Source organism: Erigeron canadensis, chromosome 1, assembly GCF_010389155.1.
Source record: "Erigeron canadensis isolate Cc75 chromosome 1, C_canadensis_v1, whole genome shotgun sequence".
NCBI classification, from domain to species: Eukaryota; Viridiplantae; Streptophyta; class Magnoliopsida; order Asterales; family Asteraceae; genus Erigeron; species Erigeron canadensis.
Genome location: NC_057761.1, coordinates 13,049,371 through 13,066,231, shown reverse-complemented (window position 1 = coordinate 13,066,231; position 16,861 = coordinate 13,049,371). Strand labels below are relative to the sequence as shown.

The window sequence follows — 16,861 nt, the reverse complement described above, 5'->3', positions numbered from 1 at the left end:
GATACAAAACCAAGAATCCCCCACTTATTCCCGTATATACTTTCTCACTTTATTTGCCATAATACTAAGAACTTCTAGATGGATATCGGGAGATGTATACATGGAATTTTTAGGAGCATTTGCCAAAATAACATTTGCAAGATCATCATTATAAGAAGCTAATAGTTTTAGCAATTCAAGAAAGTTACCTTGACTCTCTGAATTGGAAGATTCATCATGCACAAGCTTGGTATGTTAACCAACGAACTACATCAATTGTACCTTTCAATCTTAAACGGTTTTTCCTTATTTGCTTTTCACTTTCTTTTTCTATGAAATTTTCAATGTGTGCTTCTTGATTCACTAAATTAGTAGCAAACACAAATGCGTTTTTGTGTGTTAAAGATTTAATGTGCTTCACAAAAGGACAATTATTCCCATCATTAACCTTTTTCCAATTGTCAAATCCTTCACAACTAAATGCACTATGACCAATTTACTCATTTGGTTTATCCTTATTAGGTTAAAAATCGCTAAGTATGATTTGTTCAAAATAGTTGAAGTTCAATGAAGAAAGCTTGTTCAGAATTCTAAAGTCATTCAGAATAAAGCTCACTGAAGCTTCACTTCAGATTCAGAATCAACCTACACTGAAGACGTTCAGACTGAAGTCAAAGATTGAAGACTGAAGAAGAAGATCATCTCAGAAGCAGAGCTCAGAGAAGATCTTACCTGAAGTTGAATCTGAAGAGGCTCAGTGAAAAAGTACTTACAACACTTTTTCACTGATTACGAGGAAAGTCTTTTTGCAGCTTTAACTACCTTTACCCGGTTAATTACTCTCAACCAGGGATTGGGAAAGTTTTAGCAAAAGGTTGGATATAAAGTATGTCAAGTCACATCAAAGAAACTTACATACTTTCCGTTAAACAAACATGTTATGGATTTGTCCCACAAATCCATAAATGCATCCAACCATATTTGTACGGCATATTGCCATGTCATCAAGACATGTTTGCCTATATATATAAGACTTCTCACACTTGCAAAACTGCTCGGAACTTTGGCAATTGCAACTTGTAATATTACTCTAAGTATTCTTATGAGTAATTCCTTGTCGCATAGATCATTTGTATTTCTAGGGTTGTTTAGATACTTTCACAAGTGTGATTATCTTTGTTCCGCAACAACTCTTGTATTTTGTTTATAGATATAAATAAGATACATTGAAAAATACATCTCGACTCATTGCCATAATACTTGATTATATTTAGTAATTTATATAGTTTCAAGAAATCGTACTTTATTATTCTTATCCATTATCTGGATCGTAATTCTAACTAGTCTTGTCTAGTTTCGATTTACTTGCCAGTCGGGTTTCTTGATATAACTTGTGATTGTCTAACCTCATATCTTGTTATATCTTGATCTCTTGTACATCTTGTTTAGGTGGACTCACAATCCTTATACAAATAACATAAAAAACAATAAATCTTGTGTGTTGTTGGAGAATACTCTAACCAATTAGGGAACATACCAAACCAAGCATATTTAAATCGGCGAAGATTATTCTTTGAACCTCTAGGCTTATACACTTCAAGCTTAGGTTGATACACTCGTAATGATATATATGCTAGCCTTACTTGCTCACATACCTTAACCAGATATTTCCACATTTCAAGTCGTTTAGCAGGATCTCTTTCTAAGCTACTAACATCCACTTATTGCTCAGGACCAATAACCGGTTTGCTTATTGAAGCTTTTTGACGTTTACTCTCTTGTTGTTCTTCATCATCAATTCCTTTACTTGTTCTTCTTGATTCTTTTTTTAAAAAATGAAGTTATGGTTTTGTTCTTCATTCTTTCTTTTAAAATCTGTCATACAACCACAAATATTGAAAATAATAATTCACAAATCAGCTAATCAAGTAATTAACAAATCAAGTTAATAAATCAAGTAATCAACCCCAATTTCAATTACATTTAACAAAAACACTATCTCAAATTAACAATTAACAATTTACAATTTCAAATTAAATCCCTAATTTTAGTAAATCAATAATTTCTATTAAAAACCAAATCCCTAATTTCCATTAAAACCCTAAATAAATTAATAAAAACCACACATACCTGAAATCAATGGGAGGGTAGAAGGCAGGTCAGACTACGGCGACTAACTGACGGTGGCGGGCAGGTGGAGGTGGACGTGGGTGGCAGGGGACAGAATGGGGAGGAGAGACTTGAGGGAGCGGGAGGTTTTCTTTGTTTTTTTTTGTCCGTTCCTTTTTTTTCTAATTATTAATGGGTTAAGTAAATTAGTTTATTCGTTTTTGTTTGGGCTAAGTAATTTTGAATGGGTTTATGTAAATGTAATGGATCAATTTTATTGCTTGGTATATAAAAAAAATTTCACAATTAAAATGGGGGGTCAAAACCGAATATATCAAAAAATTTCTACACGAAAAATACATACCCCCTACATCGTAAATAAATCAAATCGCTAAAGAAATCAAACTTCGGAACACGTACAGGAGTCACGAGCGCCGCTAGAACCACTCCTGCGCCACTGGACCTGTATCAGGGCAGCCCAGCGCCGTTAGCACCTTCAACAGCGCCGCTCTCAGTCCAGGAATGGTCAAGCAGCGCCGCTAGGCACACCACTAGCATCGCTGGTCCTCAACCAGCGCTGCTACCCACTCCACCAGCATAGCTTACAGCTCCGTTTTGCCCACCAGATCGCCAAAAAACCAAAAAAATCATAAAAACTCAAAAATAAAAATAAAGATTAAAAATTAGAAAATACCAAAAAGATAAGAAGATGGAGACGCATCCATGGATCACCATCAAATGGAGACGACGCAATTCATTGAAGATTCTACATTTTTCAAGTCGCTCCGCAAATGCCATCTTCAACAACAATCATGCAACACTGGACCAGGGAAGTTTCGTTAATCCTATTTTTATTTTATATCTTACGTGTTTTTCCTATTACCCTTAGTTTATATGTCTAGTACAACGAGGGCGTTGTACAATTTAAATGTGGGCGGATGGAATATAAAAACATTTGGTCTAAATTGTTTGATTTCAACAAGTTTCTACTACTTATTTCATGCAAAAACTTAAGTTTTTAAGTGTTTGAAAACTATTTTAAGAATACAAGCTTTGCAAGTAGACAAAAGATAACAATAATTAAGCGATATTAGCTTGGTAGGATGAACATTTAGTTAGAATTGTTAACTTAACTATAGATTTTTGGTTGTTCATGCTTACAACTGGATTAGAGCTTAGACTGAAACTGTATGCGATTATGTTTGCCATATCACACTTAACCATAAAGTATGTCAAGTCACATCAAAAAACTTACATACTTTACCTTAAACAAACATGTTATGGATTTGTCCCACAAATCCATAAATCCATCCAACCATATTTGTACGGCATATTGCCATGTCATCAAGACATGTTTGCCTATATATATAAGACTTCTCACACTTGCAAAATTGCTCGGAACTTTGGCAATTGCAACGTGTGATATTACTCTAAGTATTCTTATGAGTAATTCCTTGTCGCATAGATCATTTGTATTTCTAGGGTTGTTTAGATATTTTCACAAGTGTGATTATCTTTGTTCCGCAACAACTCTTGTATTTTTTTTATAGATATAAATAAAATACATTGAAAAATACATCTCGACTCATTGCCATAATACTTGATTATATTTAGTAATTTATATAGTTTCAAGAAATCGTACTTTATTATTCTTATCCATTATCTGGATCGTAATTCTAACTAGTCTTGTCTAGTTTCGATTTACTTGTCAGTCGAGTTTCTTGATATAACTTGTGATTATTATTGTCTAACCTCATATCTTGTTATATCTTGATCTCTTGTACATCTTGTTTAGGTGGACTCACAATTGGTATCAGAGCCTCCCAGGTTAAATCATTAAATTGTTATACTTGTTTTGATCCTACAAGATGTCTGGAACCGAACAACCGAATCCTAACCCAAATGTCAATATGAATCAAAATCCACCACCTCCACCACCAGTTCAACCCAGTGTTCATGTTCACTTTCCAAACAATCCGGTACCTAAATTTAATGGAAATAGTGACACATTCATTACTTGGAAGGCATGTATGCTCAAGTACATCACTGGAGTTGAAAGACACTTGACCACCATTCTTGTAGAAGGTCCTTATGTTCCCATCAATACATCAACTGTTGTTTTTAACCAAGATGGGAGCCCTAGGTTAACACCCAAAGAGAAAGATCATTGGTCAGAGGAAGACCATCGTTTGGCTAACCTAGATTCCAAATTACAAAACATGATTCTCTTTGCTGTCCCAGAAAGTTTGAAACCTACTCTTGTTTTACTTGATAATTCTAAGTTGATGTGGGAAGAATTGCTAACACAGTTTGAAGGAACAAAGGAAACTATCACCACAAGAAAAGTTTCTTTGAATAAAAAATATGAAGCATTTTTTGCATTACCAAATGAATCTCTAACTGAAACATATCTTAGGTTTACAAATTTGGTCAATCAATTAAAAGCTCTTGGTGTCACCAAAGACAAAGAAATTTTGCTTGAAAAATTTTGTGATATTCTACCTTCGAAATGGGAAAATTTGATCATGGTGTTAAGACAAGGCAACACCCTTCATAGCCACACTTTGGCCTCTTTGTATGGTGCTTTCAGATTTACTGAGGAAAACAAAGCAGAGAGAGCCGTGGCTGAGCAAGATGCAAAGAATCATTCATCTACCAAGCCAGCTTTGGTTCATTATTCTGAACCTCAAGATACTGCCCTACTATCTTCTGAGAGTGATCAGTCTGACTCTGTGAAGAAAATAGTAGCTGAACTAATGAAAGTTGGTATTTCTGATTATGCATCACATGAATGTGATGAGAATGATGATGATGATCTGGTCGCTATGATTGCCAAAACCTTTAATCGTTTTAAATTTAAATCCAAAAGAAATGGCAAACAATTTTCTTCAAACAACACTGTTGATAAGTCCAATATTGAATGTTTTAAATGTGGAAAGAAAGGACATTTTATGAAGGAATGCAGATCATCACAACCTTCCTCATCACACACTGCCCCTAACCACTCTATCTTTCAAAAGCCAGATGATGGGTCAAGTACAAAAAGTTGAAAGCCCACATGGCAATGATGGCTCAAGAAGAATCCAACAAGAATGGCTGCATGGTGGCAGACACTGAAAAATGGGAGGATTCTGACGTGTCATCTGATGATGAAGAAGAAGTAAGGGATATGTGTTTCATGGCTCGTGAAGATCTTAGTCATGTTGTTAAGTCTGATGTGGAATCTGGTCGTTGGGTGGATATTATCATGAAAAAGGTTAGTGAATTTTGTTTTGAGAATGATGAAGGACTAAAACTAGATCTTTTAGTTCGAATTGAGGCCGACATATCATATGTTGAGACTGTGCGTTCAGAAAGCATTAAAAATTTTGAAATAAACTCTTCTGAACTGAACGCCAGTCAAGCCAGATTGAAAGAACTGAAAGATGTTCAGTTAGCTTTGAAAAGTTATCAATCTCTGGCTTCTAAGCTTGAATTGGAAAAAGAAGAGCTGAAAATCATTTTAGAAAAAGAACAAAAAATAATTAAATCTTGGATGAAGTCACCTTTTCCTGAAGCTGCCATTAAGAAAACTTTTGAAAATCAAAGAATCGCTTATGGCACTGGTGATCTTCATCTTGCATCAGTCATAACTGACCTGGATGCACTTCCCAAAGAAATGAGACCAGAAATCATTTTTAAAGATCTTGGAAAATCAAAAGTGATAACTAATCAAAACCAGGAACAACCTGAGGGCAAATCTGAAGCTGAGGCTGTTCCTCATATACCAAAGAAATCTGAGGCTGTTCAGGGAAAGTCCAGTGAACCCATCAAAAGATGGGTTCCCAAAAAGAACTAATCTTTGTGTATGTGCAGGGTGACCGCAAAAAGAACACTTGGTTTCTTAACAGTGCTGCTGGCAAAACCATGACTGGTCACAAATCCCTGCTAGAGGAATATAGGGTGCAAGAGGGGCCCTCAATAACTTTTGGTAATGATGATCATGGACAGACTGAAGGATATGGTGTTGTGAATAACGGTCAGGTCAAATTCACAAAAGTTGCATATGTGAATGGTTTGAAATATAACCTGCTCAGTGTCAGTCAACTGTGTGATGATGGCTTTAAGGTTTTATTTGATGTTTCACAAGGCACCATATTCAACAGAGATTGGAAGGTAGTAATGATTGCTCCCAGAAAAGGAAACATTTATGTAGTAGACATGAACAGTGCTACTTCTGAACAATGTTTCTATACAAAGGCTGATGAGGACACCAACTGGTTGTGGCACAAAAGGTTATCCCATCTCAATTTCAAAAATATAAATAAGTTGTCAAGAAAACAACTTGCTGATGGGATACCAGCCATGTCTTTCAATAAAGACAAGCCATGTCTAGGGTGTGAAATGGGAAAGAAGAAAAGAGCATCTTTCAAGACCAAGCAAAATTTCAGCATCACTGAACCACTTCACATGTTACATATGGATCTCTTTGGTCCTGTGAATGTTCAGACAAGAGCAGGAAAGAAGTACACTCTGGTTGTAGTTGATGAATATTCAAGATATTGTTGGGTAATCTTTCTCAGAAATAAAAGTGAAGCTGCTGCTGAAATTATTGCCCTCATCAAACAAATTGAACTCAAGCACAAGCGAAAAGTACGTCAGCTCAGAAGTGACAATGGTACTGAAATCAGAAATTCCACTCTGGAAACCTTCTGCACTGACACTGGCATATCTCAGAACTTCTCCTCAGCACATACTCCAGAGCAAAATGGTGTTGTAGAGAGAAAGAATCGAACGCTGATAGAAGCTGCCAGAAGTATGTTGAATGAATCAGGTCTTCCAAAATGTTTTTGGGCTGAAGCTGTTGCAACTGCTTGCTACACCCAGAATCGTTCCATTTATGTCAAAAGACATAAGAAGACTGCCTATGAAGTAATCAGAAATAGAAAGCCTAATATTGGATATTTTCATGTTTTTGGATGTCCAGTATATATTCTGAATGATTCCAGCAAATTGGGCAAATTTGATGCCAAAGCTGATGAAGGTTACTTCCTAGGTTAATCAACAATTCGCAAGGCCTTTAGAGTCTATAACAAAAGACTTGAAAAGGTTGATGTGTCAATTCATGTTACCTTTGATGAATCAAATTCTGCAATCTTTAATAAACCAATATCTGAACCACCTTCAAAAAGTCCTTTCAGTTTCGGTGATTCTGATCTAAATGACAAATCTGATCAGTCACCTGAACATGTTTCTGTTCAATCCAGTTCAGAACCAACTACAAATCAGCAAAGTAACATTCCATTTTATCCCTCAGTCACATTCAAACTACCTACTGAACTGACTATTGGATCAGATGTGCGTGCTACTCCTCAGATATCAGTATCCCCTGAAATACCTCAGAACGAAGAATTTCATGATGCAAATTGTGATTTACAAGATGATGAAGATGATGAAACCGAAATAGTTTATTCTGATCCATCTTCTGAAGTAGGACAGAGGAGTTCTTGCACTGATATCATTGTTCATCCTGGTCATTACTCTAAATGGACTCGCTCACATCCAATTGATCAAGTGATTGGCGATCCAAGTAGAGGGGTTCAGACTAGAAGAGCCACAAGCGATCAATGCTTATATGTCAGCTTCTTGTCACTGATAGAACCGAAGAAGATTGACGAGGCTTTAAAAGATCCAAGTTGGGTTGAAGCCATGCAAGAAGAGCTCAACCAATTTGAAAGGAACAATGTTTGGGAGCTTGTTCCATGTCCCCCCAATCTGAAGAAAGAACCAATTGGGACAAGATGGGTCTTTCGAAACAAGGTAGATGAAGATGGTCATGTAATCAGAAACAAGGCCAGACTTGTTGCAAAGGGCTATGTACAAGAAGAAGGAGTTGATTTTGATGAGACTTTTGCACCAGTGGCCAGACTTGAAGCTATCAAAATATTCTTAGCATTTGCAGCTCATCATGAGTTCAAAGTCTACCAAATGGATGTCAAAAGTGCATTCCTGAATGGAGAGCTAGAAGAAGTTGTGTATGTGTATCAACCACTAGGGTTTGAAAGCAAAGAAAAACCTCACTGGGTGTATTGACTGAACAAAGCATTGTCTGGTCTGAGACAAGTACCTAGAGCCTGGTATGATACTCTAACTCGACATCTTTTAGATAATGGTTTTCGTAGAGGTGCTATAGATAACACTTTATTCATCTTGCATGAAAAAAGTGATATCTTACTTGTACAAGTATATGTTGATGATATTGTGTTTGGGTCTACAAATGAAAAATTGTCTGACAAGTTTTCAAAAATTATGTCTTCTGTGTATGAAATGAGTATGATGGGTAAATTGACATATTTTCTGGGTCTTCAAGTAAAATAAACCAGTGATGGTATTTTTATTAATCAAGAAAAATATGTCAAAAACTTATTAAAGAAATATCAATTTGATTCAATCTCATCTAAAGATACTCCAATTTCTGCACCATTAACCTTGGACTCAGATCCTAATGGAAAACCTGTCGATCCTACAAAGTATCGTGGTATGGTGGGATCATTAATGTACTTAACTGCAAGTAGACCAGACATAATGTTTGCAACATGTCTTTGTGCACGATTTCAATCTGATCCCAGATAAGCACACCAGAATGCAGTAAAAAGAATTTTTTGATACCTGAAAGGTGTCCCCAGACTAGGTCTTTGGTTTCCCAAAGGCTCAAGTCTAGATCTCATGGGCTATTCAGATTCTGATCATGCAGGTTGTAAGATAGATAGGAAAAGTACCACAGGTGGTTGTCATTTCCTTGGTGGCAAATTGGTTAGTTGGATGAGCAAGAAACAGACTGCAGTTTCATTATCCACTGCTGAGGCTGAGTACATTTCTGCAGGAAGTTGTTGTGCTCAGATCCTATGGATGAAGAACCAACTAACTGATTATGGTGTCAAATACACAAGAACACCAATATTCTGTGATAACACAAGTGCCATCGCAATCTCTCATAATCCTGTCATGCACTCTAAAACCAAGCATATTGATCTAAGGTACCATTTTATTCGTGATCATATTTTAAAAGGTGATATTGAAATTCATTTCATTCCCACTGACAAACAACTGGCTGATGTGTTTACAAAACCTTTAGATGTCAAAACTTTTAAACATCTCATCAGCGAGTTGGGAATGCTAAATCCTGTGTAGCAATTCAGGGGGGATAGACAAAAATGTTTTTACAAGAAAAAGAAACTTTTCTGAAGGAGAATTTTTGCCTCATAAAATACTTTGTCAGAAATGATTCAGAAACTGAAGGACTTCAGAATTTCTAGAATATGAGAAGGTTCAGATTGCACTTCCTTAACCTTTCTCAGAACTTTAAATTATTCAATCTGAAGCTCATCTAAACCTTTTATTATACAATGGATACCTAGCTGGCAAGTGGACACGTGATTTTTACTGTTCCAGGATACCTTTTTGCTGATGTGTCATACCACTTGCGCCGTAAAAAAAATGATCATTGCTTTTGCATTAAAAATGGTTGAATTTCTCTCGAAAAAGTGGGGTCATGGCCGTTGTTGCATTAAATGCGGACGTGTCACCAAAAATTATTCCGGACTTCAAACCCGATCAAAATTACTTTCAATAAAATATCATTATATTTTTATTGGGTTTGAATTTCAAAATTTTTTTTTATTTATTTTCAATGGAAAATCCTCTTGTATTCCTTTGAAAATATAAAACCTTTTTCCAAGATCATTCCATCATTTATTTCATTTTTCATTTACTCCTAATCATATCTCTCTCTCATTCTCTCAACCATTCAACATTCATTTCATTTTCTTTCATAACCTCAAACCCTAAATCTCCTTAACACATTTTCATCTCCTTTCTTTCTTTCATTCTATCTTATATTCAATGGCTACATCATCGACTGTCAAAGAACCCAAAACTCTTATCGCTTTTGAATACTCACCACCTAAATCTGCAGTAAAACCTAGTTCTCAATGGCCAAAGGATTTTGAATCTAAAACCATTCGGTTCAATATGAACAACTTTAAGGCAGCCCTAAATGCCAAATCCCAAGGGCTAATGGGCAGGATAAATGCGTTTCTTCAACGCTGTCCCATCTCCTACGCCCTAACTGCTGATCCAGAGCGGTTATATCATCGATACTTGTTGGAATTTTGGTATACGGCAGAAGTTGCCAAGGATGAGAAGTCGATAGCATTTACGTTGAAGGAAGGTACGGTGAAGTGCGTATTGACGCTTGATGGTTTCAGGGAGGCGCTCAGGTTAAGTTATTTGCCTCCCAACACCCCATATACAAAAAGACAAAAAGGGGTTAATTTCAGAGAAGTTTTGCTTGCTACCGGCCACAACTAAATTCTTGATGATGATGGCAACTTGAAGACATCTGGCCACATCTTTATTGCTGGTTTCAAGGGGTGCTGGAGATATTTCTGGACACAAATTGTGGAGTGTCTTGGAGGGAACAGTGGAGGATTGGATCAAATTTCGTTGATCCAAGTCGAGATGGGCTATTATCTCTGGCATGGGATGAAGGTGGACTTTGCTGAGATGCTTTTTGCTCAGCTGCTGACAAAGCTGAAGGGGAAGAGGAGCATTCATATTGCCTTCCCTAGATTTTTGAGTGTATGCTTTCTTGCAATTCTGGGAGAAGGATATTCTGACATCCTTCAGGAGAGTTCTCAGATGGACTTTTGCAAAGATCTCTCGAAGTTGACTAAGTCTGAGGACGAACCTGAACTTTCCCCTGCAATGCTTCAGGTACTTGGTAACAATGTTAAAACTGACGCAGCACGACCGGCTGGCTCAGAAAGATCACTGGGCGGGTCACAAAAGAATGTGAGACCCACCAGTCGATCTAGTGGCAATTTGTTACGACCGGCTGCCACCCTCATCTTCCACTGACCAACCTGAGGATCTCCCAAAAGATTCTCAGGATCTCCAAAGGGTTTATTAAAACTACGTCCTTTTAGGCCATCCTTACAACCCAAGGATACTAGTACCCAAGCTCAGCCTTCTGAAACCTCAAAACAGGTTTCAAAAGAAGGTCAAATGGGAAACCTACAAGCAACCATCTCCAAAACTTCTTTAGGAGGAAATGGTGAAGATATTGGTGTGTCAGCCCAACACACATTAGAAGTTGAGTCTGCACATGCACTCCCTATAACTTCACAAATCTTACACTCTTTGCATGCACAAACTTTTGATATTTCTCAAGTGATACCCAGAGAGATGGAGGTTTCAAAGTTTGCGGCCAATGAAGCGACTTTTGGATCCAGCACAAGGGTTACTGAGGCACAAATGGTATCGTCTGAAGTTGTTCCAATTTTGACCAGTAACGATGCACCTGCTGAAGCAGCTGCTGAACTGGGTGTTGGCTTGGATTCTGGGAATCAAGACCAGAGCATATCTGACCAGATTGTAAATATCTGGGATGACGATGAGCTACCTAAGGGAAACCTCGAAGATTTTGAGTTCGATGAGGACTTATTGAGGGAGAATCTTTCAGATTTTGAGCAAGCCCTCAACGCTGTTGAAGAACCTATGTCACCACCCCTTTTGCAACAACAACAACAACAAAATATTATTGATCTTGATCCACCTTATAAACCACCACCAATTTCTCATCAACATCCTTTGTTTCCCCAAAGCACAACACCAGTTTATGTTACATCTGCTGTTTTTCAACCACCTCTTCAATTCCTTCACCCTCAAATTCATGTTGTTCCACCAAGGAGAACGAGTTTGTTGGTGCCAGGAGATCAAGAAAAGCAACTGGATTCTGAGACCGAGTCTGATGGTCCCTTAGAAAGAATTTTGGAAAGAACTCTAGCAAGCATCAGGACAACTCCCTTTGTTGCTTCAGCTTCCACTTCGTTTGCTGCACCTCTGAGCATGGAAGCTCAGCTAGAAAAGTCACAAACTGAAGTCCAAAACCTTCTCATTCAGGTTGAGGGCTTATCTAAATCTCTGGCTGCCAACACCAAGTCTTTGGCCAATTTGAAGGGTGCCCAGGTTGTTTAGGGTACTGAATTTACAAGAATAGCAGTTAATGAGAGCTTGGTGGTTGAGAAGTTACATGAATTGGTGTCAGCATGTAATGGTTTGAGTAGGGGAATTGGTGAAGCTTTCAAGTTGACCAAGAGGGATGTGCAGAGTTCAGTTGTTGCGAATCTGCAATCCTGGATATTTATGATACAAAACTCTTTCTTGGCACTTGAAAAAGAAGTTGGTGAGTTGGTTAAGAAACCAAGTGTTGATGAAGAGTCTCTTGGTGCCTCTGTTGGTGAAAAAGTTTCTGAGACACTGAAATCCATATTCTCTGAAGATCTCATTTCTTAGATTTCAGTGTCGGTGGCAGAAAAGCTTGAAAATAGGGTCAGGGTGATGGTTTCTAAGGTCTCCAAAGCGACAAATGACAAGGTTGACAAAGCTGTTAATGAAATGAAGAATTCTATGTCAACTCTTGATCAACAAGTTCAGAACCAGTCAAAGCAACTGGATGAAATCCTGGCCCTGCTCAAGAAAGCTCCTAAAGTTGTTACTCCTCCTCCCTCTGGTGCTTTATCTGATGAAGAAAAGGGATTGCTGAAGGAAGTCCTGGAGCATGAAAAGCTGAACCTGAACTTTACATTCAGATTAAGAACTCAGTTTGCCACTATGTCTAAGGGTATTTTTGACAGTATTACCCAGCAGAATTGGGAACCTCTGCAGGGCATGCAAAAGGCCATTGATTTATATGCTAGGATGCCTGCGGAGATTCCCAAAGGGGGAAGTGATGTGCCAATTGGTTTGCTAGCCAGCTCTCAAGAATTAATAGAAGCAACCAAGAGGCAATCTGAATCTGAGGGGGAACAATTGAGGAAACAATCTGAACCCCAACCATCTAAACAAGCTAGGAAAGACAAAGGCAAAGCTAAGATGGTTGAGGAACCAAAGAAAAAGGGGACCAAGGACTCTGGTTTTGTTGTTGGGGAAAATGTGGATGAGCATGGTTATCCATTGCCAGATTTAGATGCTGACCAGAAAAAGTTGGAAGCCCTACAAAGACAAGTCTCCAACCAGTTCATTATGTGGAGAGAAACCAAAGAAAGAGAAAGGGCCCAATACTTGGCAATGGGTACCAGTGATCTGGTAGATGTTGCAGCTCTTGGACTCACTAATGAAAGATATCAGAAGATCAAGCATGATGCAAGAGTGCAGAAGGCCTTAGAACAAAAGCTGGACCATTTCACTTTCAAAATATCTATTGAAGATCTGGTAAAGAATAGGAAGAAAGAGATGGAGATCAAAAAGAAAGAAATTATGTCCAGTGTTCTGAAGGCTGAGAAGGAAATCTGTAGGCCACCTCAGAAGCCCAAACTAACTGGCCCAAGGACAACAAGGAAGCATGCTCGAGACGCCGACCTCTCTACATTCATACCTATTTCTAAAGAAGTTGCTCAGGTAAAGGATAAACATGAAAAGGATCAGTATGATTATTATATGAAACACAGGTGCCATCTTACAAAGATCCTTGATGTGCAAATTCTGAAGGAAGATGGTTTAAAACTGTTCAATCTGATTGTCAAAAGAGATGGTAGAGCAGAAGAAGAATATGAGCAGGTTTCGGTGCATAACTTTGGGTATTCTGAGCACAAGGAGATGATCAATGCTCTGAAAGGAAAACCAAAGTCTCATCTGAATAGCGCCTGGATGCTGATAATCGAACAGAAAATGAAGGCCAAAGTTGAGATGGAGGAAAGACTATTTGGGAAGATCAGCTCTCCAAAGAGAAAGGCTACTGAAGCACCTTCTGGCTCAAGGCCTGCGAAGAAGTAGTTGTATCTCTTTGTAAATATTTGTACTTGTAAATATTTTCCATTTCATTTCTGTACTTGTAACTGAACAATCATCTCAGTATCTTTTATATAGTTACAAGTTACATCATATTATTAGGAAATACTTTAAGTAAGAAAACAAACAAGAAAATTTTCTTAAGGCATCATGATCTATGAGATGTCCTTAGAAATATTTTTACAACTTAAACAAAAACTTGTACTTTTAGACTTACAAACTTGTATAGATAGAAGTCTAAAATACATGAACTATTTTAGAACAAATAGGGGGAATTTGTTAGGTCGAAAATCGACTGAGTATAATTTGTTCAAAATAGTTGAAGTTCAGTGAAGAAAGCTTGTTCAGAATTCTGAAGTCATTCAGAATAAAGCTCACTGAAGCTTCACTTCAGATTCAGAATCAACCTACACTGAAGACGTTCAGACTGAAGTCAAAGACTGAAGACTGAAGAAGAAGATCATCTCAAAAGCAGAGCTCAGAGAAGATCTTACCTGAAGTTGAATCTGAAGAGGCTCAGTGAAAAAGTACTTACAACACTTTTTCACTGATTACGAGGAAAGTCTTTTTGCAGCTTTAACTACCTTTACCCGGTTAATTACTCTCAACCTGGGATTGGGAAAGTTTTAGCAAAAGGTTGAGAATAAAGTATGTCAAGTCACATCAAAGAAACTTACATACTTTACCTTAAACAAACATGTTATGGATTTGTCCCACAAATCCATAAATGCATCCAACCATATTTGTACGGCATATTGCCATGTAATCAAGACATGTTTGCCTATATATATAAGACTTCTCACACTTGCAAAACTGCTCGGAACTTTGGCAATTGCAACGTGTAAAATCATTTAGACTAACCATTGTTTCTAAAATCATTTAGACTAACCTTTGTGGCTGAAAGTAAATCCATTGCATTAAGGATGTCTTGGGATTTCTTTTGTAATCCTTGAGAAAGTGCATCAGTCTTTTGCATCACCTCTTTCATCATGTGAAGAACAAACACAAACTCAAATGACTTCAAATGAGTATAAGCCACTTGAGAATCTCCACGTTGAGGACGGGTATTATGAGTAGTGTTGTCCATTATTCCCTTGAGAACAGCCCGAGTGACACCAAACATGTTAATCAAACTAGAAATGGAATTATAATGGGAACCCCAGCGTGTATCCCCGGCCCTTCTTAATGTCTTGACCTGGTTTTTTCCTTTTCCCGATTTGATTTCACCCAACTCCATTAATTCGTTAATCTCAATTGCCTTCGTCTTTTGTAACTCATCGTGACGCTCACTAGAAGCACAAACCACATATATTACATAAGCTAATTTATCAAAGAACTCGTGTATTGGATCAACTTCCTTTGAGATACAAACTAAGGCAAGTTGTAACCTGTAAATAAACAATCAACTCCATATGAGTATTTAGTCAAACCAAAAACAGAATGAACAACACTAAAAAATAAGTAACATGTGAGCAGAGCAATGAACGTAATACGCGTAAGGACTATGCTGCCGAACGAGTGTCTGTAATCCATTCCATTCCCCACTCATATTTCTAGCACCATCATAACCTTGACCACGAATTTTTCCAGTATCAAAATTTTGATTCAAAACTCTATTCCACAAACTAGCCTTTAAAGTCGCCGCATCAGTATTTTCTACATGAACTGTATCCAAGAACCTTTCCCGTATCACCCCTTTCACATCAACAAATCTTACGACTATGGCCAGTTGCTCTTTTTTGGATTCATCCCGTGACTCATCAACCATGATACAAAACCAAGAATCCCCCACTTATTCCCGTATATACTTTCTCACTTTATTTGCCATAATACTAAGAACTTCTAGATGGATATCGGGAGATGTATACATGGAATTTTTAGGAGCATTTGCCAAAATAACATTTGCAAGATCATCATTATAAGAAGCTAATAGTTTTAGCAATTCAAGAAAGTTACCTTGACTCTCTGAATTGGAAGATTCATCATGCACAAGCTTGGTATGTTAACCAACGAACTACATCAATTGTACCTTTCAATCTTAAACGGTTTTTCCTTATTTGCTTTTCACTTTCTTTTTCTATGAAATTTTCAATGTGTGCTTCTTGATTCACTAAATTAGTAGCAAACACAAATGCGTTTTTGTGTGTTAAAGATTTAATGTGCTTCACAAAAGGACAATTATTCCCATCATTAACCTTTTTCCAATTGTCAAATCCTTCACAACTAAATGCACTATGACCAATTTACTCATTTGGTTTATCCTTATTAGGTTAAAAATCGACTAAGTATGATTTGTTCAAAATAGTTGAAGTTCAATGAAGAAAGCTTGTTCAGAATTCTGAAGTCATTCAGAATAAAGCTCACTGAAGCTTCACTTCAGATTCAGAATCAACCTACACTGAAGACGTTCAGACTGAAGTCAAAGATTGAAGACTGAAGAAGAAGATCATCTCAGAAGCAGAGCTCAGAGAAGATCTTACCTGAAGTTGAATCTGAAGAGGCTCAGTGAAAAAGTACTTACAACACTTTTTCACTGATTACGAGGAAAGTCTTTTTGCAGCTTTAACTACCTTTACCCGGTTAATTACTCTCAACCAGGGATTGGGAAAGTTTTAGCAAAAGGTTGGATATAAAGTATGTCAAGTCACATCAAAGAAACTTACATACTTTACGTTAAACAAACATGTTATGGATTTGTCCCACAAATCCATAAATGCATCCAACCATATTTGTACGGCATATTGCCATGTCATCAAGACATGTTTGCCTATATATATAAGACTTCTCACACTTGCAAAACTGCTCGGAACTTTGGCAATTGCAACTTGTAATATTACTCTAAGTATTCTTATGAGTAATTCCTTGTCGCATAGATCATTTGTATTTCTAGGGTTGTTTAGATACTTTCACAAGTGTGATTATCTTTGTTCCGCAACAACTCTTG

General features: G+C 37.3%; 1 protein-coding gene across 1 annotated transcript; it reads right to left on the bottom strand.

Moving 5' to 3' along the window:
• Nucleotides 1–14,773: 14,773 nt before the first annotated feature.
• Nucleotides 14,774–15,685, bottom strand: LOC122581421 (zinc finger MYM-type protein 1-like). Its single transcript, XM_043753686.1, has 2 exons — nt 15,411–15,685; nt 14,774–15,305 (listed from the first exon to the last, which is right to left on the bottom strand). Exons 1-2 carry the CDS (start codon nt 15,683–15,685, stop codon nt 14,774–14,776), a joined length of 807 nt encoding a protein of 268 aa, XP_043609621.1.
• Nucleotides 15,686–16,861: the final 1,176 nt, after the last annotated feature.

Coding starts and splice junctions, on each gene's coding strand:
- LOC122581421 (XM_043753686.1), bottom strand. CDS start 15,685: ATGGTTGATGAGTCACGGGATGAATCCAAAAAAGAGCAACTGGCCATA. Junction 15,306..15,410: donor CGGCAGCATAGTCCTTACGC/GTATTACGTTCA, acceptor GTTTATTTACAG/GTTACAACTTGCCTTAGTTT.